Source organism: Hoplias malabaricus, chromosome 13 (assembly GCF_029633855.1).
Source record: "Hoplias malabaricus isolate fHopMal1 chromosome 13, fHopMal1.hap1, whole genome shotgun sequence".
Taxonomy (NCBI): Eukaryota; Metazoa; Chordata; class Actinopteri; order Characiformes; family Erythrinidae; genus Hoplias; species Hoplias malabaricus.
The window spans coordinates 28,773,967-28,798,641 of NC_089812.1; the positions used below are offsets into that span (position 1 = coordinate 28,773,967).

At 39.2% G+C, this 24,675-nt stretch overlaps 1 protein-coding gene across 1 annotated transcript; it reads right to left on the reverse strand.

Moving 5' to 3' along the window:
* Window positions 1-535: 535 nt before the first annotated feature.
* On the reverse strand, window positions 536-14,797 carry slc4a1a (solute carrier family 4 member 1a (Diego blood group)). The gene is made up of 21 exons (XM_066641677.1): window positions 14,719-14,797; window positions 12,853-12,941; window positions 12,688-12,743; window positions 10,644-10,768; window positions 10,209-10,255; window positions 9,924-10,089; window positions 9,452-9,587; window positions 9,152-9,230; window positions 8,341-8,383; window positions 8,071-8,255; window positions 7,451-7,658; window positions 7,025-7,219; window positions 6,691-6,839; window positions 6,377-6,571; window positions 5,423-5,668; window positions 4,868-4,957; window positions 4,410-4,576; window positions 4,045-4,286; window positions 2,911-3,080; window positions 2,205-2,378; window positions 536-1,202 (listed from the first exon to the last, which is right to left on the reverse strand). Exons 2-21 carry the CDS (start codon window positions 12,877-12,879, stop codon window positions 1,125-1,127), a joined length of 2,778 nt encoding a protein of 925 aa, XP_066497774.1. The 5' UTR covers window positions 12,880-12,941; window positions 14,719-14,797; the 3' UTR covers window positions 536-1,124.
* Between the last annotated feature and the right edge of the window lie 9,878 nt (window positions 14,798-24,675).

Consider the following 24,675-nt stretch of genomic DNA (forward strand, 5'->3'; position numbering starts at 1 on the left):
CACAAGGCACTGCAGTGAAACACAAGCACCAGTGGAAAACACCACACGGGCCTTTATTGTTTATCTATTCTTTTCATTTCTGACATCACTTTAAAACGTCAGCTGCCCTTTGTATTCACAATAATTTAATGATGGTCTTTAGAACTGGTTCACTTTTTCTATCAACTTACACTGAAAAATAAGATTTTAAATCCTCCACCTGAAATCTCACCATGGCTTTTGTCTGACAATAAACCATCACTGGTTATTTTAAATTCACCATTTCTCAGTTGTTGGAGTATATAGATTAAATTCAGCTCTCTTAAAACACAAGCAATTACAAATGTTAAAGCACTTCCCTTTGTATACTTATTTATATTCCTCAGGGGATATGGTTTTGTTATATTAATGATTCTGTTTGCATATCCTGTCCTATTGTTTTTAATAAAAATAAAAAAATATTAAATAAGAAAAAGGCTGATGTTCCCAATATAAATGTTCAAAAACTCAAGAAAATTATTTGATTATATGATTTTAATAGTTTAATGACTCTGAAAACAAAAAGTGTTATAACAAAAAGCAAATATACATAAATCACTACTCAAACCAAATCTCAAACATCTATGATATATGCTGATAAATTGATTCAGTAACCTCTGTTCTAAGATATTTACAGATCCTATCCTGAAACATTATGGTTAAACAACTTAATTCAAACAAATCATTGTGGTTCAAAATATTTGGCAGCTGTCAGCATAGAAAAGGATTTCAGTCATACACACGTACACAGGCTGCAGGGGACTAAGCTAGAGCTAAAATAATGAACAAAAGTAATGGATTTCACAATATGCAAAACCAAATAAACAAAAAAAATGAAGCAAAACAGTCTTTGGGGTGAAAAGCATAAAAAAAGCATAGTATGTTATGTCTATCAATGGTCAAGTCATTAATAAAAGGCTATTATTGAAATAAGTATGCAAATAAGCAAGGGTTAAAAAACATCTTAGGGAAACAGTTTTATATACTATCAGCTGAAAGTTCCTGTGAGATGTAAGATGTTGTTCACTTGATTTTTTTTTCTGAAAGGCACTTGTCAGAATTGATGCTCCTGAATTCTCAAGGTCATTGGAAAAGTGAGGAGTCAGTTAAGGAAAAGGAGATTCATCATACACATCCATCCCCGGCTCCTCGTCCAAAACCACCTTGGCATCATCAGCATCCAGCTACAATGAGATTCAACATTATATTTGCAGTTAAAAAACAGACAGGCATTCCTGGCAATAAATTATATAGACACATTTATATATTTCTAATTCCAACATAACCTACACAGATTTGGGAGAAACGTTAAAAATATTTTAGGTGTTTCTGGAAACAACAAGAACTTAAAAGATAAATAACACAGCCTAATTAAACTAACTCATCTTTTTTAGAGGACATTCTGGTCTTAAGACATTAAACATACAATATTAAAGATATTACTTCACTCTCAGTGCTGTACAATTTTCTCAGTTACTATGAACTCATCTATAGCTTTGTTGAATGTTCTGGAGTAATCTAGAGTTCTTATTTTATTACAGGTTCTAATTCAAATTATTTGAAGTAGAGTACCAGTCAGATGTTTGGACACACCCACTCAGGAAGAGTTTCTTTGATTTGGGTCATTTTCCACATATTCTGAACGTACACTATCTGTCAGAAGTTTGGACATCCTCGCATTCAGTGGTTTTTCTTTGTTTTTTAATCATTTTCTACATTGTAAATGAATTTGGAAGACATTAAAACTTTGACAGAACACATATGGAATTATGTAGTAAACAAAAAAGTGTTAAACAACCCAGAATATGTTTATACTTTAGATTCTTCAAAGTAGCCATCTTTTGCTTTGATAAAAGCTTTGCACACTCTCTGCGTTCTCTCAATCAGCTTCGTGAGGTCATCACCTGGAATGGTTTTCACTGAACAGCTGTGGCCTCATCCAGAGTAAATTTGTGGAACTGCTCACCTTCTTAATGTGTCTGAGAACATAACTTGGGTTGTGCAGAGGTAGGGGCAGGTTCACAGTTACAGTGAATAGCCCTATTCCACCAATGCCTAATGAGAAGATGTGTCCAAACGTTTAACTGGTACTGTACATGAATCTGTATCAGAGGTTTAGGGCACAGAAACTCTGATTCCAATATAATCAATATATCTGTGTTAATAAAGGTCAGAAGGTCACTTACACATTGCATCTCCATGACAGTGAAGAGGCGTCCTGTCAGGAGCATACGCAGAGGGATGGTGAGGATGAGGATGAAGGGCAGGGCCAGTGAGGCCCTGCTTGATTTCACCACCCACAGGATTGCCAGACATACCAGCTGTATCACAGTGAAGAGGTGCATACGTGAGGTCTGAACCTGTGCGGATAACAGGGAAAGAAAAGGGCAGGCAGAAAAAATAGAATGTAATAAGAATATGAATGCAAAACAAGAAGTATAAACTACTGTAAACATCCTAATACTGTGCTGTAAGTTCTTTTTCAAATAACGTTCCCATATATAACCCAAGACCTAGCCACTTTACAGAAATGTTTGTAATTTTTACTACCAAAAAGTAATAAACAATACATATTAAATATTTTACTTTCCATTTTTATAAGGTGAAACTTAAATTGCGTTAAAATTCACTCTATGGGTTCTCCACAAGAATGTATCACTACATAAAGCAGTTTTTATTTAAAATGACAGATCCAGAGCACTAGGTGTCAGTATAATGGCTGTTTGATAACATGAAGAAGAATCATAGAATGTAAATGATAGCTTCTTTATGTCAGTAGTAACTCTGCAAATACTTTACATTATCTGCCAACTGTATCATTTACATATTTAATGTATGACAATCCTCAAAGATGATCAAATGAAAGCAGACATATAGTGGCTGTAATCTTACTCGAGTGGCATAGGGGTCAGATGGGTGGTACTTTTTGGGCACAATCAAGAGCAGCATGCGATCCCACAGCTGAACGCCACTCAGTGAGGTGATACCCATGTAAAGGAAGATACCAAACAGGGCTGTCATGGGAATTTTCTTCAGGATTGGCTCCATGAGAATGGATATGCCTGAGAAATTACAGAAGAAACACCCTGGCTGTGAATCAGTGTTAACATCAAGAAAAATTGTAAAATTATTTATAATCAAATGTACAAAGAGCTCATTTTAAAGCAATGTCTTGTTCAAAATACAAATTTGAAAAATATGTTCTATAACCATGGCGGCACGGTGGTGCAGCAGGTAGTGTCGCAGTCACACAGCTCCAGGGGCCTGGAGGTTGTGGGTTCGATTACCGCTCCAGGTGACTGTGAGGAGTGTGGTGTGTTCTCCCTGTGTCCACGTGGGTTTCTTCCGGGTGCTCCGGTTTCCTCCCACAGTCCAAAAAACACACGTTGGTAGGTGGATTGGCGACTCAAAAGTGTCCGTAGGTGTGAGTGTGTGAGTGAATGTGTGTGTGTGTCTGTGTTGCCCTGTGAAGGACTGGTGCCCCCTCCAGGGTGTATTCCTGCCTTGCGCCCAATGATTCCAGGTAGGCTCTGGACCCACCGTGACCCTGAACTGGATGAGCGCTTACAGATAATGAATGAATGAATTAATGTTCTATAACCTAATTATAATCATACACAAGATAAGATAAATATCCTATGCCAATCCATTAGACCTTCACATAAGGCACTCTTCCTACTGGCAGCCACATCATTTTTATTGTTCCAATCCTACAGCTACACCCTAAGGTTGCTGTGGCCGTTTATGATCTTATCAGCAACCAGCTACCCTTAACATCTACGGTTACTCATTGAGCCCACATAAGTACCCAATCCAGCCACTGCATCACTAGCTCTTTGGAGGGGTCATCAGATTGGCACCTCCCCTCGTCAGTGTTTCGCTGAATTAAGCCCACGACACCTCCAGAAGGCTCAACAGTGAAGTCTAAACCTACTCGAAATGTTTAACTATAAAAATATGCAATTATGTCATACATATGCTAACAGCAATTTTTTCATATTACATATCACATTGATCCAAACTCACCGACTAAAGCAGCTACCAACATTCCACTGATTCTCTGCTCCAGCACTTTCTCAATCTCTGGTTTGGGGCCTTTGGTCATGACGGTGAGGGCATTGACATGAGTGACGGATCGCACAGTTGCCGCACTGAGCCAAGGGACACCGAATATGGAACCAATTCCTCCCAAGGTCACGATGAGGAGTAGATCCAGATGGAAGCCAGATCCCTTCTGCAGCTTCCTCTCTGGTTTACTCACAATCAGCCTAGATATTAAATTTGATCACAATTATTTAGGAAATGATTTACGAAAGCCTTATCACAGTATGGTTTTCACACAATTCACAGTTATAAGTGGGTTGAATGATATTTTAGATAGAACTACTTACGTGGTGATCTGGGACTCGAGGAAAATGAGAATGAAAACCAGGAGAGCTGGGACTACGCAGGCAAACATTAGCCAAATGGGGAATTGTTTACGCTCTCCCAATGGGTTGATCAGCCAGCCTCTGGCAGCAGTGTTGGACACAGTCAGACCCTGCGGCACTACCAGTTTCTGATGATGTGAGAAAGAAAATATGTTAATATTAAAAGAAGGGAATGCAACTTTTTATCCTATTCTAATGGAAGATATTTAGTTAAAAACTGAAAATAATATTACACCTCAGTCCATTACGCAGTTTTGCCTGAATTTTTCACAAACTGTAGTTGTAGAAAACACAATATAATGTCCAAGCAGGCTAAAGCCACTGGATTTAAGTGTCAGCACCTGCCATGCAGCATTATTTCTAATATAATCATACATGTCCTGAGTTTACACAAAAAAAACCAACATAATTTTCCTGACCTGTGTGTAGGAGTCCTTAATACTGACGTCAACAGCAATCATGAAGAAAATGGCAATGGGCACACCAAAATCTCCAATCATACGGCGAATCTGGGGAAAAACAGTAATTCAAAATCCATAAAACATGTCATAAAAACATTGTATGTAAAAACAATGTATATTTTCCATATTGATAAGAATTGAAAAAGCTGTTACATGTCTCTTCTAAAGCTCTGGGAATTTAAAAAAACACAGTACACAAACCATACCAACTTTTATAAATATCAATTGCAAGCCCGATGTTTTTGGTAAGTGGCCATTTATGAGAAGGGATCCTCAAATGGTAACTGAGACATTGCTGAAGATATTACATAGTTGTAGGCAAATGTTTGGGATCAAATGGGATATATTTTCAGCAAATAAACAGAATCAATGCACTACAATTTGCTCAGATGTGCGTTCCCCACAGAAGATGTGTTATATTTACTAAGGGAACCAACATGTTATTTGACCAGCACTGTTCAAATATGTGCATATAACTAAATATGAGAAAGGGCAGATTCTGAGAATACATACAGGGCCTGGGAGGAAGATGCCATTCTTGAACTGACGGAAAAAGTAGGCAATGAAGAAGCAGCCAAACATCAAGCACATGGAGAGCAGGGCAGTGTTGGGGTAGGCCCTTTCACGCTCTTTGTGTAAGTGAGTAATGTTGCCGTGCTCATCCGTGACGTTATGGACCTCTAACACTGGGTGGAAGGGGTCCTCCAGAGTGTCATTCAAATGCTCATAGTTGAGAATCAGTGGATGAGTTTTGAAAATCTGTCGTGAAGAACAAAATTATAGAGGAGACCAAAGGAGAAGAGAGGAGAGGAAATGAAAGGGAAGGAAAGGGAGAAACAAAGGAAAAAACATAGGAGCAATCACTCGTTTTCTCCAATGATTTTATATTCACATATTTAAAGGCCAATTTACTGACACCTAGTGGCCTGGATGCTGTTCTAAACATATTTTAACATGGCCAAAACCATGTGGGGGACCTGCTTTACAAAGTTTAACAGCTGTAATTTGTTGAGAAAAAGAATCACTGTAATACTGTTTGCTACTTTGTAAGATTTGTGTGTATTTATCAATATTTTTTAGTTAGCATTTGTGATTTACATAATGATTTGGACTTCTAAATATGAAAGAATGGCAAGAAAAATATAATAATATGCAAATAAATCAATGGCAAACTAAAGAAGCATAAAGTCATTTAAAAACAAAAATATAGCTAACAGTCTTTAGAAAACAGACTATTTCATGTTTTTTCAATATTTTCTCCCCATGAGGTTAAATGTAAAAACTCCTTTGTAATGCCCGAATGAACCAATTTATTCTTCATAGAGCAGCACCCCATGTTTAAAATAGATTTAGAACTGAATCTATGACCCTTCCAGGCCACTAGGTCCCAGTATGGTGGCTGTTTTGTACTGTAAAGAATTACATTACACGTGCAAAGCTTTTACTATGTAAGACCATTGTAAATACCTGCATGAGTTTGGCGAAGGTCTCGTAAATGAAGATGAGCGAGATGAGGATGGAGAATATCTCTTGGGTGAAACGAGAGAGGAAGCGGACCAGAAAGCTAGCCTCCACCGCCACCACAATCACCACAATGACGATGAGCCACATGCCAACCCAGATCCGCCCCACTATGTACTCGACTCCCTGGGACTTACAAAACTGACCAACACACACAAACAATGTGACAGATTGGAGTATGCGCATGGAACGTGTGAAATGGAAGAGATGAAAATAGGCTTAACTGAAATAATTATATAACACTTGCTTTATCTTCCTACCTCAAAAAAGGCTTCTTCAAACACCATCAGTGGCCCTGTAAAGCCAATAACTAGCACAGGCTGGGCAGCAAACAGGCAAAAGATGACTCCTTGCACACAAGTGGCGATCATCAGCTCGGACACACCCATCATGTGGTCCGTCTTGTCCGCTAGATAGCACAAAGGGAAGAGTTAAAACCTAGAAAATCTAAATAATGAATAATAAGGGAAGTTTTATTTATATATGACATTCCCTTTATTAAGATCAGTTATTGATATTAGATGATTAGTTGGATGAATATTTTGTCTAAATGTTGTCAATAAGTACAGTGTTATCAAGGGAGCCTGCACTCACCCAGCAGTCCTCCAAAGGTGATGGCAGGAGAGAGGGCTGCAAAGTAGATGAAAATAACAGCAGACAGCACCTGAGGATTGAGGGCATCCGTGAAGTCACTGAGGTAATGCGGGTAACGACGCTTTATGTCTTTGACCAGTCCACCAAATGGATACCCAGTTCGGGCTAACGGATCTTCTCGTGGCTTTTCAGGTCCTGCTCATGCCAAACAGAACAGTCAACAAGTTATTAAGTCATTATAATTAGTCATTTTAAGTAAGGTATAAATGTGTTTTGTGCATCCACAAGTTAAAGACTATGGTAATTGATTGAAAGGTTGAAAGATGTACAAGTATACCCTGCTTTAATCTTACATAAGTTACATAAGATTTATGACAAACCACAGTGACAACTGACACACCACTACCTGAATTCATAAAAGCTAACCTTTAGCCTTTTGCCCTAAAGCGATGCGTTTGTCGGCTGGGCGAAGCCTCTCACGCAGCATCCTCTTCTGGTAGCCGACAATTGGCTGGAGCATGGCCACATTTTGGATCTCAGTGGGTGGGACCACGATGCTGCAGTCCATGAAGTCAGCGATTGCATTGGTAAGCTCTTTTTCATTCTGGGCAAGGTAGGCTTCCAAGCTGAAGACCTGTTTGCCAGTCACGAAGCAGGAGAAGATGGAGGTAAAACATGAGGAAAACATTGTCTTTTAAAATAAAATATTTGGCATCATTGATCCTATGAATAATTTCTGTCATTTTATAATCAATGATGATTTGTATAAATGTTATAGATATTTTTATGTATTGCATTGTTGTCTGAGTACAAACTATTAAAGGATAAATAATATTGTATTTTTCTGATTGCAATAATTCTTTTAGCTATTAATCTTGAAATTAATTTACAGCTCTGGTCATAATTTATTTATTTATTTATTTGTACAGCTTGCTTTCTTAGGGGGCTACGTTCCAATCGAGTATCAAATGTAATGTAGCCCGCTAATTTGTCCTCACTCTTCTCCCATTCTTAAATGTCTCAATCCTTCCTTCCCTACTCCTCACCCAGTCGGCCATCAGGGTGGCCATGGCTCGTCCGGTCTCGTGATAGTTTATGCCGCTCTGACTGGGGCCCACCATGGCAAAGATGAAGCGCACAGGTACATTAGTTTCCAGAATGCCGTCCATCACTATAGCATCCCTCAGCCTCATAAATGCCACTACAGGCTTCTGCAAAGAGTCCACCATACCTGAACACATACAGTCACAGTGAGTATTGTGTACATTGCTGGTTAGAGGTGACACCATGTGTGCTGTGTTTTTGAACATACTCACCTGACAGCACGATGGATGCCTCTATGCTATCAGCTGCATCCCTCTGATTGCAAACAATTTAGAGCAGTACATTAATAAAATAAGTAACAAATCCTCACGGATGGAACAAAATCTCATAATCTAAAAAAGAGGACTTTTCCACATAAATAAAGACAAAAAATTGAGATTTGAACCCATATATATAATATAATACATATATAGTATGAGCAGAGAAATTGAGTTAATAGTTAAGTAAAAAATAACTTTGATAAATTAATTACTGAATGAAGTGACAGGCAAAAACTCACACAGAGACAGTATTATTTGAGTGGTGGATAATTCTCTTTGTCTCAATTTAACTGACTTGGAGATGGCTGCGTTAGTATGTGGTTTGCTGGTACAAGTGGATCAGACACAGCAGTACTGTACGAGGTTTTAAACCCTCTGTCCTCTCACTGTACACACTTTTAAACATATCTTGCTGGTCCAACATTTAAAGATAAAATCAGAGACAGTAGTTGATTTGTTGTCTTACTCTAGTCCTAAACCATTGATCACAGGACACTGCTAGTTGGATGCTGTTGGCTGCTGTGTCTGATCCACTCACAGCAGTGCCACGCACACTAACATGCTACCACCAGGAGGTTGTCACTACTGTTTGTTCTGTGGGGATCCTGACCGTTGTAGCAGAGGGTAAAAGGGGGCTATCAAAGTATCCAGAGCAACATGTGGAGTACAGTCTTTAATTGCATAACACCAATCACACAATTAACTCATTTATATTTAGATGTGTTTGTAAAATGACAAGGAATGAAAACTGAAGGACAGCTACCTGTTTGGTTACAGAGTAGGTGTGGACCATCTCGATATTGTCAATTCCTGAAATGCTGGCTGAAGGTCCTTCAGTCTGACTGTGAAACAGAAAAAGACAAAGCAAAAAAGTCAGATAATATGGTTGGATGATATTGTACATAGATATGTGACGTGGATTTGCTCATGGGGTTCTTGATGCTGGATAATATATTGACAAAAACACTGATGCAGGTAAGGCTTCAAGCTAAATGCATGTACTTTTACCTATATATACACCTATATATATATATATATGTGTGTGTGTGTGTCTGTATTTGACCTGCGTTTCTGCAGCAGTGCCTTCAGCAGAGCCTCACGGTCAGATAGCCGAATCTCTTTCCTATCCAGAAGTTCATTTACAATCCTCTCAGCGATGCCTGAAAGACCACTCTCTTCCACATCCAGCAGCACCGCACCTACACGAAACAGAGAACCCGCGAACAGAGGTGTTTATTCCAATTAACACTGTCTAGCTCCGCTCAAGCTCTATAAGAGGCTTATAGAGTAACCGAGCCTTTTAGTTACAATGGATATTAAAATGAACCAATCTGATTAATAGTAGTTTCCATTCATGTGATTCTCTGTGTGTAAACACTTGGGCCAACATCCTTTTATTGATTCATTGTGTATTTTAATCTTTGAGATTTATTTTTTTCCACTTCGCATGTATATCCTATTGGTTCCAACAGGTTTCCCCTGAACTTTACAGAGCTATTGCCACATCGATGATTTCATATCTCATCATGTCTTACCTGTGCTCATGACCTTGCGGAGCTGGATAAGGCTTTTGAAGGTGAGGTAGGAGACATGGGATGGTCCCCATGTCCCAGTGATTGGATTATAAGACTCCTCATAGCCCACCCAGCGGCCTGTCTCCTGCCACTTGCTCCCCAGCAGCTCATTCAGCTCCACATATGCCTGAAAAATGACAAACGGGGATTGGTTCAGTCCAAACTGAATTGTGTAGAAGTGTATTAGCTGATGCTCAGGTTTATATTTTGTTTGTGTGGTTGTATTTATATTGAGTTTGTGCTCACCTGAGAGTCACCTCTAGTGGTGGCATTTGTGTTAGTGTTCAAGGCAGCTATAGACACAAGACATACAGAAAGATGAGTGGTGACAATTAGAAAAAAACACAAGAGCACAAATCATTGCAGATGCTTTGGAGATGACTGAGGCTCACCGGGTGATGATTCTACAAAAAAAGCGTACCCAAATCTTTAATCATGTGAATGTTATTCTAATTCTAATTCTTACCTTAACTCAAAAGCTACTAGGAATCATAAAGTAGTTTTTATAATTAAGCATCTGTAGATCATTGGCAAAGCAATGTTCAGACAAAATGAATCTCAGACAGGCAGGAGATGCTTTCATTATGAAGCATCATTTTGAGATGATAATATTGCCATGGACCTCGGGAAGCAATTATAACTCTTTGTAATCTAGGGATTTAGTGTGCGCGCTGTGTTTACCATCCATATGTCTGGGAGCGATGGAGAGAGAGCTCTCAGCGGGCTGCTCTTCCTCCTCCTCCTCCTCCTCCTCCTCCTGCCTATTCTGCTCCAGGTCATAGCTGTCTGTCTTTGCCACTGGGCTCCTGTAGGAGGCGACATAAACGTAAAATTTGAGACTCGAAGACACAGGGCCTGTGTCTGTATCACTGCAAAGCCTGAATGTCCACTGGTCTTTTTACATATACGTGTCAATTATGTGAACATTTTTTTAAATAAAATATCAACAGAGGTCGATCATTTCTGTTCGTTTTATAATTAAAAACACACGGAATGGAGGCAAATAAAGCAGGGTGTTTCTGCAACTATTTTAGGGCGACCAGATCTGAGATGGTGAAAAAGATCAAAGGTGATGAGCTCTCGCCCCTCACTACCGTTGCATGCTTAGCTGAACCTATGTGTGCTTTTAGGTCCTTTACACCTTTATTTGCTACACAAAACATGGGAATTTCTTTTTTAATACATCCGAGAACTTACATTTACGTTTCGGCATAGCTGCTCGAGATGGAGGGTTTGCCTGACGTAAACAAGGACTACTGACTGACCAATTAAATGTTTACAGAGAATGTTATCGATCAATAACGGTAGCTCTACAGTCAGACCGTCCAATCAGAAGATTTTTGGCTACTTCACCACGCCCCCTTCTCACTCAAGCGAACCAATTGGAGTAGGGGAGGGCGGGACTAGTTTGTGAACGAAACTTCTCGAAGTTCTATGTAAGCTCTAGAAAAACTAAATCCCGGACATTTTTTCAAGTCCAAAAAAGAGGACGTCTGGTCACCCAAAACTATTTGGGAGTCGACAACAGAACAAAGAGTATCAGTGGAGTTTATTTGATTTCTAGGTATAAATCATCTTTGTGCACTAAAGCCTAAATTCTCATTTTCTAACAACGTTAATGGTCTATGTGATAATGTAGAGACATAGTTCGTATCTTCCAGTTGCTTGGACATTTAGTACTTCTGAACAACATAGTCTGTTGGCTCCAGTGAAAAATTCAAGAAGCAAATTTGTACGCTAGCTTGGCTAACAATTTAACTTAAGCGAGAAAACTGAAAATTCAAATTTAATATCTTATACTGCCAAGTTAATCTACACAATATTTAATAATTGCCTATAATGTTAAACACAATAATCTTTATGGGTAAATGGACATCTTGCTTCATTCAATTGACAATGTGATGCTTCAGAATATGCCATTTGTAAATACGAGATAATTCCTGCCTGACAGGAAATATGATTTTGAAATAGGATTCATTTTGCTCTCTTTCTTTTACATGATTAAAAAAATATATTTATTATAAATCGTGTCTTTTACATACTGCTCATTGTTCACCTTTTAAACGCCCCTCCCCCCACAGAGACCTCAAACTATTTTAACAGGTCTCTTATCAGTGGGCAGTAATTTTTCGAGAATTACAAGAGGGGGCGCTACACCACCAGTTAACATTTCTGTTACTTTGAATGTCTGGGTTAGGGTTATACCAGTCAGTGCTGGACAGCGAATAGACCACAGTCTATATCATCATTATGCACATTTCCAAATAGCAGTTAAAAGAATGGGCCCTTTAAGATTTCTTTATGATCCAATATATTTTATTAAAGCAATTCGTTCAACCTTTGTTTTATTATAATTATTTCTCTGATATAATTATTGACTATAATAATATCCTCTTATTCAGCTTTTATTTCATAGTTCAGCTTTTCATGTAACTGCTTGATTATTTAAAAAAAAAGTCTGATGAAAAAAATCTGAAAAGTTCACCAAATATATTAATAAACATGAAAAAAAAACATTATGAACAACTAATGGAAGCAGATCTAGAAAGTGTATAGAGACATGACGTGTTATGGTTGTTGTTCTTCTGTTGTGAACAGCAATGTGATCAATTAAATGACCGGACAAGGACAATCAACTGGTGTAATAATCATAATAATTATAAAATTGTATGCATTATACTGTGTATGATTACAATAACATTGCATTAACAAAAGCCATACTCACATGATGAATGGGGAGGCTAAAGGGAAGTCATTAACCTCAAAGGACAATTCATTGTCCTGAGAAAAGAACAGAAGTGAATAGAACAAAGGTAAGGGATTATTAGGTTTATTATTTTTCTGAGCATTGTATATATAGATGTATATCATATATTAGAGCTTTTCTCACCCCTTCAAAATTTAGAACAGTTTCCATGAGTCGGGCCTGTGCTCAGTCTTCTGTTTTTCCCGGAATTTTCAGAAAACTTCACACAGAACCTGCACCAGAGAATATTCAGACATTAGTTTATCAGTTATAGGGAGCAGTCACAGCACGGCCTTCTCAGTTTTAACTCCTCTGTAACTTCTACTACATAACTTCATACTAACTAACAAACAATGCATAGAATTTAAGTTCATATTTGAATTATTGATTTATGCAATATCGAATTTAACCCTTTGTAAACCTTTTCAGCAACAATAACTTAATGCTTATAGATCACTTGACAAAATTCATTAAGATTTATCCTCAAAATAGTTTCTCTCTCTCTCTCTCTCTCTCTCTCTCTCTCTCTCTCTCTCACACACACACACACACACACACACTCAACTGTATTATCTATTACTCTAGTTTTTGAGCAGAGATGATATCCTAGTGTAGACTAAAGGACCTTTCTTCTGCAGTACATGTTCTTGTCTGATAAAACCTACTCTGCCCACCCTAGCAACCACTAGCATGAGAGCAGAACTCAGACATAAGACACACACCAGAGTTTAAACAAAGTTACAAAAATATCTGTTGTTGATTTTCCAAGCAATTTAGCCAATTAGCTTTGGGATTCATACATTAAAGTGAAGGTCATAGACACAGTGTGAACTCCTGATTAACTTCAATGTAAATAAATATTATTAACATCTATGCTCAAACTTTGTTGTATATTGTATGCAAGTAATAAATCACGAGCATAAGGTGGCCGACTTGGCTAGTTAGCTATCTTAGCCTCCTAGGTTTGATTCACAGGTAAATCTCAAATAAACAAACATTACTCACTGCTGCCCTCCAACTTATAACATGTCTCAAAATATGTTGTTTTTTTTTATTTTTTTTTTACATGCATTTGCTTGAATCCAACTCATAAAGAAACAGACTCACCACAGATTGTTGGAGTTAAAACAAATGACTATGAAGCGGACACATTTGCAAACAGTTCTATTATCGATATCCAGTAATTATAATAAATAGTCATTATAATAGGCCTATTTTAAGTTGGCAAAATAAAATAAGGTAAATTAGATTTTAAATACGTTTGATAATGATTGAGAAGCACGATTAATACAAAAACAGGATCATTTATCGTAAACGGTAAAGAACCTATTGAATATGCATGTAACACATAGGCGTTCTCTGCAGAGCAGCTTTGTCCAGATATGAACATTATCACACGCACAACAGCAAGCTGTCTTTAACTACACACCCAAATGGTGCAACAGACAAAAATTTGCAAGATACCAATTTTTCACTTCTTTACACAATAGTAAAAACATAATCAATACAATAATATAAAAACGCACTGACTAATGAGGAACTGAAATAATTAGTGATTAGATAATGATACATTCATTTTCAACTCACTAATTATATTTAAATACCAAGTGTTTTTGGAAACAGGATGAAGTGTGGGAAACAACGTTAACGAACCCTGCAGTAAAAATAACATTTCACTTTGAAATATTAATTTAAAAATACGTTTAAGATATATTTACAATTTTTCATAATTGCACCAGGCTCCTTTTGCTCGAATAATTGTCCCCAATAAATGTGTAAATTTACCATATAAAATAATTAATTCAGAAATCACGTGGGCCCACAAATTAGATGCACTCTATTTTTAACTAATTAATAATGGTTTTCTATTACAAGTAAGAGGTGAACTTCAGTGTGCCCTGCAGCAACATCCGCCTGTAGCCAGTATGATCTTTTCTGAGCATATGTACATCAGTTTAATCATTTTATATAAAAACAACAAACCTGTCAAATGAAAGGCCACACCCTTACCTGTGTTCAGGTGGTTCTGGAGGGCCTTTAAGGTCCGGGGGTCCGCAGCAGGGCTTTGAACTCCTTTCCGGTACGGCAGTGACCCAAGACTGGACGAAAACTTAAAAAGCAAAGAGGGCAGGGGAGAGATAGAGAGAGATAGAGAGAGAGAGAGCAGGAGAGAGCAAAAAAAAAAAAAAAAAAAGTGGGAACACCCATTCTGACGCCATTGAGTGGTCACGTAGCGCAGGACAGGGCAAAAAGTGACATTTAGAAGCCCTCCTCACTGAGAACTCATAGGGTGGGATAGGGGAGATAAGCCCCCACTGCGCAGAGGACATTATCAACAGAGTCCACCTTACTGTAGGGATACCCCAAACTTACTGCTGTACCACCACTCCCTCGCACTGGTGGGTAGTAGAGAGAGTGAGAGAGAGAGAAAGAAGATGAGTAAAGAGTCATTAAAACCAATCAAAATGACCAAGTATCTACCAAAACATCGATTTTTGAACAGTCGATCAGCCAAGCCTGGTTTGGTGTTCATCATAAACATCTTTATTTTTGAAGTACATAGCTAAGGGAGATAGTATTGGAGATTCATATTTCAGCTTCGTAATGAATTGTGAGGATTCAGCAATTTTCACTATATGAGCTACAGCACCAAAACCAGCATTCGTTATCCTCGTATAGATTCCCAGGTTGGACCTGGATTTCCAAACATGGCACAACTCTGGCTACAGGATGATGCCACTGCTTGAGGGGTGTATGACTTTTCACATTAAGATGGTCTCCTAAAATGTTCTCAAAATCTTCCTCTGGTCATTGATTAATCCTGTAAAAACTCAGCTCTGTTCATTAGAACCATATTTAAAAGTTGCTTCAAAAAAAAAGCCCAATAAATAACAACTCTTAAACTTATTTAGTATGAGCAAATATATGAATATGCAATTAATTCCTGCCTCTATCTCCACTTACCCCACAGGTGCACATCTGCATCTCTAAAGCACTGCCTCCTAAATTGATGGAATTGGTTCTTCAGGTTTGTGATGTTTAAGACTATCTTTGGAACACTGCAGTTTCCATGTTTATATTTGAAGTAAATTTACATTTTTACTTTCTTTATTTGATACCACACATAAAACTTAAGCTGTAAAGAAATGTAGGAGTGACTAGGCAAAGCAATGACATAAACACAATCAGTTTCTAGTTGTGGAACAGTGGAAGAACATTCTCATTCTTAGCAATAAGTTGGAGTTTAATTTTTCTTTTTATCACAAACCGTTTCCGTTCCCTTCATAGTGCAAGGCTGGTTCTGCAAAAAAAAAACATTGCATTACATGTCAAAATTATATTTATTCAGCCATTTGCACCATTCTGTGTGCACTTTAGTACCATATTCTGTTGCAGATGCTATAATGTAATGCAGTGCATTATGTATGAATGTATGGAGCCATTTGAAATACAAAAATAAATGTCCAACATCAATACGTACACTTAATTAGGCTGAATGCAAACAAAGCCTCACAGCAACGTTCCAGAGTAGAGGTTGTTCTGGGAGCAACCCATATTCCAGAAGATACAAAATCATGTAAAAACTATTAATGTTTTAAAAATATATTATAATAGATGGGGCGGCATGGTGGTGCAGCAGGTAGTGTCACAGTCACAGCTCCAGGGACATGGAAGTTGTGGGTTCCAGTGAGGAGTTTGGTGTGTTCTCCCTGTGTCCGCGTGGGTTTCCTCCGGGTGACTGTCTGTGAGGCGTGTGGTGTGTTCTCCCTGTGTCTGCGTGGGTTTCATCCGGATGACTGTCTGTGAGGAATGTGGTGTGTTCTCCCTGTGTCCGCGTGGGTTTCCTCCGTGTGACTGTCTGTGAGGAGTGTGGTGCGTTCTCCCTGTGTCTGCGTGGGTTTCCTCCGTGTGACTGTCTGTGAGGAGTGTGGTGTGTTCTCTCTGTGTCTGCGTGGGTTTCCTCCGGGTGACTCTCTGTGAGGAGTGTGGTGTGTTCTCCCTGTGTTTGTGTGGGTTTCCTCCGGGTGCTCTGGTTTCCTCCCACAGTCCAAAAACACACTTTGGTAGGTGGATTGGCGACTCAAAAATGTCCATAGGTGTGAGTGTGTGACTGTGTTGCCCTGTGGATGACTGGCACCTCCAGGGTGTGTTTCCACCTTGTGCCCAGTGATTCCAGGTAGGCTCCAACCCCACCGTGACCCTGAATTGGATAAGCATTTACAGACAATGAATGAATTATAATAGATTCTGAAGGACATAGTCTAAGCACACCATAATGTGAAGGGAAAACAAGACAACATAAACTGGCCTGAAATTACTTACAATTTAAGCATTGATGTAAAGAGTATGTAAACGTGTGATATTTCAAAATGTACAGGTCAGTTCACATGTCATTAGTTTATATATGAAAACTAAGCTGCAAAATTCTTTTTCACTTCACTGATTTTGTGTTGCCACATAAAAAACATATTTACATACATCTGCCTGCAATCAGTCATACGCAGAGTGGGAAAATAAACAGTCTGTAGACAAACTTAAAGGATGCAAGAGTGAAAACTCTATATGTGTGTGTGGGTCAGAGAGAGAGAGAGTAATTAATAGGTCTAGGAGTTTGAGAGTAGACTATGTTGTTAGTTGTATTAGGGGTCTGCTAATCTGTGTGGAAGCATCTTGAATTTACGTCAGCTGTTTACAAGTTGAGGATTCCCTCTTCTAGAGGGCTACCCCCTCTCAGAACTGATCACGATGATAGGACTTTTTTTTTTCCGCTGAGTCATCTGCCATGTCCAGAGAGGAGGGAACACAACATCACTTAGCAAAAAATAAAGATGCCGTGTACACTTTATGTCCAGATATTTACAGACACTCTTAATAAGTGAATTCATTTATGCTTTCACACACATCTTGTATAAGCCTCATAGAAAATCCATGACCAATATCCTGTGGCACTGTAATAATTGCATAGGAACCTTAAGTGCAGCCCAAAGGGGTTTAAAGCCCCAGCACTGATTACACAGTTATTATTTTTTTAATTTGGTAAGTGAAATCAAACGTTCTATCGTCCATCGTGTAGTTTAAAGCCTTTCAATTAGAAGCTGCTTGGACAAACTTCCTAATAATTAATTTGAATTCAGAGAGAATGCTAGATGAGCAACCAGAGGAAATCCACGTGGACATGGGGAAAACACACCAACCTCCTGACAGACGGTCACCTGGAGTGAGGCTCGAACCCACAACCCCAGGACCCTGGAGCTGTGTGACAGTAACACTACCTGTTGCACCACTGTGCCGTATTAAATTTATTGTGCACTGTTTATTTAATGTTTAAAAGAAAGGCTGGTCAAATAAGTCTTGTTCAGTAAGGCAGGTCAAGTGACATTAGTTAATTTAAGTCCCTATTTGGTATTGTGATTTATTTGCCATTTTTATGTTGGTCTGGAGGTGATGATTCCCAATCTCTTGTCTGGGGTGTATTATCAGGCAATTCAGAGAAAACTCCTCCATTAAAAAGAAATGAACCTGTTTCACCCTGCTGTTTAATTATCATGGGTCTGTAATCTAGCCATTATCCCCTGCTGCATAATTACTGTATGATGCAAGTAAAACTGCAATTAACCACATCTCCTGAGGTGCATCCCTTTCTTAGAAGTACACCTACATGGCTGTATCTCCGTAGAGAAATTAGGATCATATCTGCGATACAAAAGCTATGTTGTATTGTGCACAGAGCCTGGCAGATTGAAGGGGACAAAAAGAAAAGAGAACAAAGCTCAGTTTAATCCTTACAAGTCATTGCTGATGGAAACAACATCACTGTTTTTATTAGGTTCTCAACATGACCACCTTGGAAATATCAGTGTAGTCAGTTATACATTTATTAAAGGGCCATTTAGTATAGTGCTAACTGACTAGCATAAAGTCTTCCTTTGGTCACCGACTAAACCCCTAAAACTCATCTATGATGCATGGATGCATGGATCTGTGGATATGCCATTAGTGCCTCACTCCTGCTATCACTGCCTCAATCCCAACCACCACAATCACCCCATCCACAGCCTGCAGCTTGAAAGATTGGTTCCTTAGTTTTATGACATAAGAAACCCTGGTTATCTGATTTCAGCTGTTTGTGACTTTGTTGTGTCTTTGGAACACTGCAGTTTTAAATGGAAATGCTTCTTATGTCATGCATGAGACATTTTCTAACATAAACAACATCACGTGAACATGTAAAAAGATACAAACAATTAAAAAACAAACAAACTAAAGGTGGTCTTTTACTATGCACTGCTAAAAAAGATTATTTGTAATAGTAGGAGAAACCTACACTTATAATGACAAACGTACTGGGACACCTACACATTACAAAATCCCATTCTAAATACATAGGTATAGATAGTGGTTAGGGAACTGGGTTTGTAACTGGAATCCGGCAGGAACCCAGGTCTGGCAGGTTATGACTGAAGTGCCCTTGAGCAAGACACCTAACCTCCAACTGCTCCCCAGGTGCCGTGGCTCACTCTGGGCATGTGTGCTCACTGTTCACTAGTGTGTGTGTGAATGTGTGTTTCACTGCACGGATTGGGTCAAATGCAGAGAACAAAGCACAGTGCCGAATAAAGTGATTCTGATTTTAATCGATATGGGGTTGGTTCTATCTTTGTAGCAATAGCAGCTTCAACTATTCCGTGAAGTGTTTTTACAAGATTTTGTGTCTTCAAGAATTTTACCCATTCGTTCAGAAGAGTGCTTGTGAGGTCAGACACTGATTTAGGACCAGAGGGCGGTCTCCATTCTAGTTTGTCACAAAGGGGTTTGAATGGGTTGAGGTCAGGGCTCTGTATGTGTCAGTCAGTCTCTTCCACATCAGACTTACCTAACCTTTGCTTTGTGCTCTGGGGCACAGTCATGCTGGAACAGGATAAAGCCTTCCCCAAACTGTTCCCACAAAGTTGTAAGCATACAATTGTCCAAAGTGCCTTAGTATGCTGAAGCATTAAGATTCCCTTCAATGGAACTAAGAGGCCTAGGCCAACCCCTGAAAAACAATCTTATTGCATTATCTGTCCTTTTTTACACTTGGCACAATGCAGTCAGGCAGGTAATGTTCTCCTGACTTTTACCAAAGCCAGAGAAATGTGTGACTCGTCACTCTACTTAACAGTGACTTCAGATTACAGGGGCTGTGTACATCTCTTTATCTGTCACAGTACTGTATGTAGTGAACTAGAGAAGACATACAGAAATAACCATAAGTTCAATTAGTGTCATGTACATTGTCATTTATGTATACAGACATTTTTCACTTGTTTTGTGAAATAGTTTATCACTTATGTTTCTTAGTGCACTACCTTCTAAGGCTGCTCTTGTATGTGTCATGTGCACAGAACTCATATTTATACAGAGACTCTTCAACTTTATTATATTAAAGTTCATAGCACTGTTGTACCATGTATATTTTACTTCTGTAACCTACTTGAACTAATGGAGTTCAGAATAAGAGAAGTAAATATATTTTTGGCACTAGAAAGCCACAAAGATAAAGGTTGTCAGTCTAGATAGCAGAATAATAGCTGGATTAGTAGCATCATAAAGGTATAAATGACAGCATGTACTGGACATGTAACAGTATGCTGTGGATCAACACAGTTCACACAGAAGGTGATCAGTTGTGTCCCTGCAGTAAGGAGACTGTAAAGTCATTGTAAAGACTTATTGCTGTGGGAAGAAACAACCTCGCATGCCACACCTTAGCACAGAGCAGCTGTGTCTTCTGCTGATCTGGGATCAGTTGAAGGTTCCTTGCCTTGCTCAAAGGCACCTCAGCTGTCGGTTGAGGTGGGACAGTGCTGTTACTTCACTCCGATCGCCCCCAATTTTTCTGCTGGTTGTGGGAATTGAAATTTGTCATCAAATTTGTCCAATTTGTCATCAAGTACACACCCAGGTACTCATAAGTGCCAACCACCTCCACTTTCACGCCATCGATGGTGATCGGTGACAGGTTGGGTTTAAGTTTCCTGAAGTCCACTGCCATTTCCTTTTTACTGAAGTTGAGCTGCAGATGATTCAGCTCACGCCAGCTAACACCATCTTTCTGTGTTCTGCTTCCTGTCCATTCCTGATACACTCCACAATGACAGTGTCAACTGGAGTTGTATCTGAAGTCAGAGGTGTAGATGTTGAACAGGAATGGTGCTAATGCAGTCCCCTGGGGCCCCACGCTGCATATGGCCATGTTGAAACAGCCCTGCAGCCGCACCTACTGGGGTCAACCAGTCAGGTAGTCCGTCATCCATGAGATGATGGATGCATCCACCTGCATCTGTCACGGTGTATCCCTGAGCAACACAGGCGGTAGAGAGTTGAATGCACTGGAGAAATTGAAGAACATGATCCTCACAGTGCTGCCTATTGTGTCCAGGTGGGAGTAAACTTCGTCCAGCAGGTGGATAATGGCATCATCCACTCCAATGCCATCCTGGTATTCAAACTGCAGGGGGTCCAGCGCAGCTCCGACCAGTGTGGCCCAACATCAGTCTTTCCAGGGTCTTCATCAGGTGGGAAGTTAACTGGACGGTAATCATTCAGTGCCACTGGGTACTTCTTGGTAACAGGACCCAGACAAGGAATTTTCCACCTGACTGGGACTCTCACTTGGCTGCAGTTCAGGTTGAAGATGTGCTGAAGGATTCAGCACAAAGTTTCAGGACCTTAGGCTCAATGCCATCTGGTCCTGCAGCTTTACACAGTTTAAGTTCCCTTAGCTTCTTCTTCACCTGGTCAGAAGTCAATGTTGATGCTCTCCTGTTGGTCCTGAGTGAGGGGTAGAGAAGGATCGTTCAGATCAGATGAGGTGTAAATGCTTGGTGTGGAGGAGAAATGGGCCTTGAATGGTGTTGGCTGTTGTCTTCCAGAGGTGTTAAGAGGTGAAACAGTTGAAGACGGTGTAGACATTTGGGCAGGAGGGGAGTTGTTATCAAACCTTAAATGTAAGACAAGCATGCAGCTGCTCATCCATGGAAACACATGTTATGAATCTCCCAGCACACAGATTTTGTGCTGATGTGCCAGAGGACAGTTGGAACTCTGCAGTCATAGAGTCTGCAGAGCAGTGATGACTTTTACACATGGTGCACCTCAGAAATCTGCAACACCACTCTGTAACTTTGTTTTCTGCCACTCCTTGGCTGAGTGACTGTGAGTGACTTTCTAAATGCTTTCACTTCTCAAAAAATACTCTTTTTAAAAAGGTTTTCCAACAGGTTCTTATTATAGAGATGTATAATTTAATTAGACAATGAACCATTTCTGATTTTAAATTATTATTTGAGTGTTCAGTTTTTTACATATAACTACATCCTTTTAGTAGTCCTAAGTATTTTACAAAAGTCATCCTGCTTATGATTCCGCCTTGCGCCCAATGATTCCAGGTAGGCTCTGGACCCACCGCGACCCTGAACTGGATAAGCGCTTACAGATAATGAATGAATGAATCCTGCTTATGAATATATAAAATATAGACACATCAGACAGTTACATGAAAAAAGGTGAAATCCCCGGATTATTAAAACCAGAACTCCAGAAAGCGAGGAATAAGGCTGTGAATCATTAGCCTGACATTTATATGAAATTGACCAATTTGTTTACCAACGATGCCCTGTTCGTGTACCAAGTATTACCTCTGGCTAATAACATGTGCTGCTTGCTTTTGTAATGTTAAAAAAATATCACCATTAAAATGTAATTTTGAAACTGTGTAAATGTATTGCTTGAATGTCTTTTCAATACAGTGCCCCAAGTGGCCCCTTTTTTGAAAACCATAATAAAGTCACACTAAGTTTGCAGCAACAGCAGAGGGGAGAAAGTGAGCCTCATAAGATTGGTAGGGGTTATCATACAGTGTCTTTTAGTGAGCTGACTGCGTAGGCACTGTTTGGACAAAATCAAATGTAAATTCTCAAATTTATTTTAGCTGTCTTTAGCTATTAATACAGTGTATTGGTCATTGCTTCATAAAGTGGCATATTAGCATGCTAGCTAAGTCTGCAGCTTTAGGTTGTTGTGTTGACTAGCCAATTAGATTTTTACAGGTAAGTTGTAACCGATTATAGCAGGAAGTGGAAAAGATCTTAGATTTAATCACTGTTTAAGCAGAATGACTAAGTAAATACAGTTTGGTTTTCGTAAACATGCTGCTTCAGTGGCTCCCTACAGGCCAAAAAAAGCAAGGCAGCTCCAGATATCTGAGAAGCACCCGGAGTGTAATTGTATGGATATAATCCAAATTCACACAATACAAATATCAGTCTTATATTTGTTGGCTCTTTTCAAAATGGGATGTTTTTGGTGATATACATATTGATTTTATGATTCTGCTTGAGAATATGAAGTCCCTCTTGTCCGTTGAATGACTGAAGCGTTGCCATTGAGTGAACACACCCTCAGAGAAGTCGGTGATAGTCTCTATCTATGCAGAGGCAAGCAGACACTTCTCAGTTATCATGGGCTACCAGAGCTGGTGGATAGGGCACACCTACACACCAAACTGGGTGGTGGACTTCAGAATACAAAACACAACACAACACCACTGTGTTTCAAATATGAGCTTATTATTTCCCTCCCTACTGCATAACACTGCAATATATTAGCTATACTGTAGGTGGTTTTAGACACATTCATCTGTTCATCTCAGAGACATTCATATGTGCACAGACTGTTTATGTCCAATGCCAAGTGCAGTCCAGAGGAGAAAAATAACTTTGGGATGAGCTGCAGTGGCTTTTCTGATCTAATCATTCAACATAGTGCTAAATATCTGACCACCCATTTTTCAATATCCTCCATAAGGCCTTGACAGAAGCTTAGAAGCTGTTACTTCAGCAAAATGGAGGCAACCTACCTCTTAACATCCTTTATTTCAGCAGAAATGCTGGGTGAGCAAGTGTCCACAAGCATTTAGATGTATAGTGTATACCAGTGGTCGGCAACCAGTCGATCGCCATCGACATGCCGCGTTCAAAGACCATGCAAGTCGATCGCGATATATCATGGCTGCTTCAGTTACCCTGTTAAAGTTACTTTTTATTCTGTATCCACAATGGTTTGCAAGCTAGTTAAGCAGGGACATATAAAGCCACGGTCACACAGGGTTGTGTCCATGAAATGTGACATGCAAATTCGCAATCCTGACCAATAGTTCTGCGGCTCTGTACTGCCCTTTCTGAGCTGAAAATGCTCCCTACAAGTACAAGTAGGAGAGGAAAGATACTGTAATTAAAGTGATAATAAATTGTTTATACATATATTTTCTTTGCATATTTGACTCAGCATGTACGGTTTTGGAACACAAGCAAATTGCAGTAAGGTAATGCACCTGAGGAAAACCAAGAAAATTCATGAAAACATTTAAAATTGTGGGTCTGAGCATGAGCAGAGCTGCTATAGCATAGGTATCACTTGTCAGAACACGTGTTTTACACTAGGAAACAATGTACAGCCTAATGCACTGAGTATCACCACAGCCAAGCACTCAGCTGTATATTAAGTAAGTAAACTGTTTAATTGTATTTTATTGGAGGCTATGGAGACATATGCAGCTTTATTAAGTAGCCTAAGCCTGGCATTTATGCTGCAGATCTTTCATTTTTTCAAATTTCAAAATATGAAATGTAAAAAGGTTGATGACCACTCGTATACAACATTAAATATATAGGTTTTCCTGCTTATGTGGTCATGTATGGAAACTCTACAGCGCCCTCTACTGTCAGGGTGGAGCACAGCCACTTACAGTCACGTGAAAGTTTGAGCCACTTGTCAAGAATATTTTTTGTGAAAAAACACAGATACAAAGATAACATACATTCCTGATAACAGCAGATAACAGCATTCTCCTTATATCTAAACTCACTGTCCATTTTAACGACTCCATTGACCATATTGCTGCATTATTTCTTATTATTATTACAG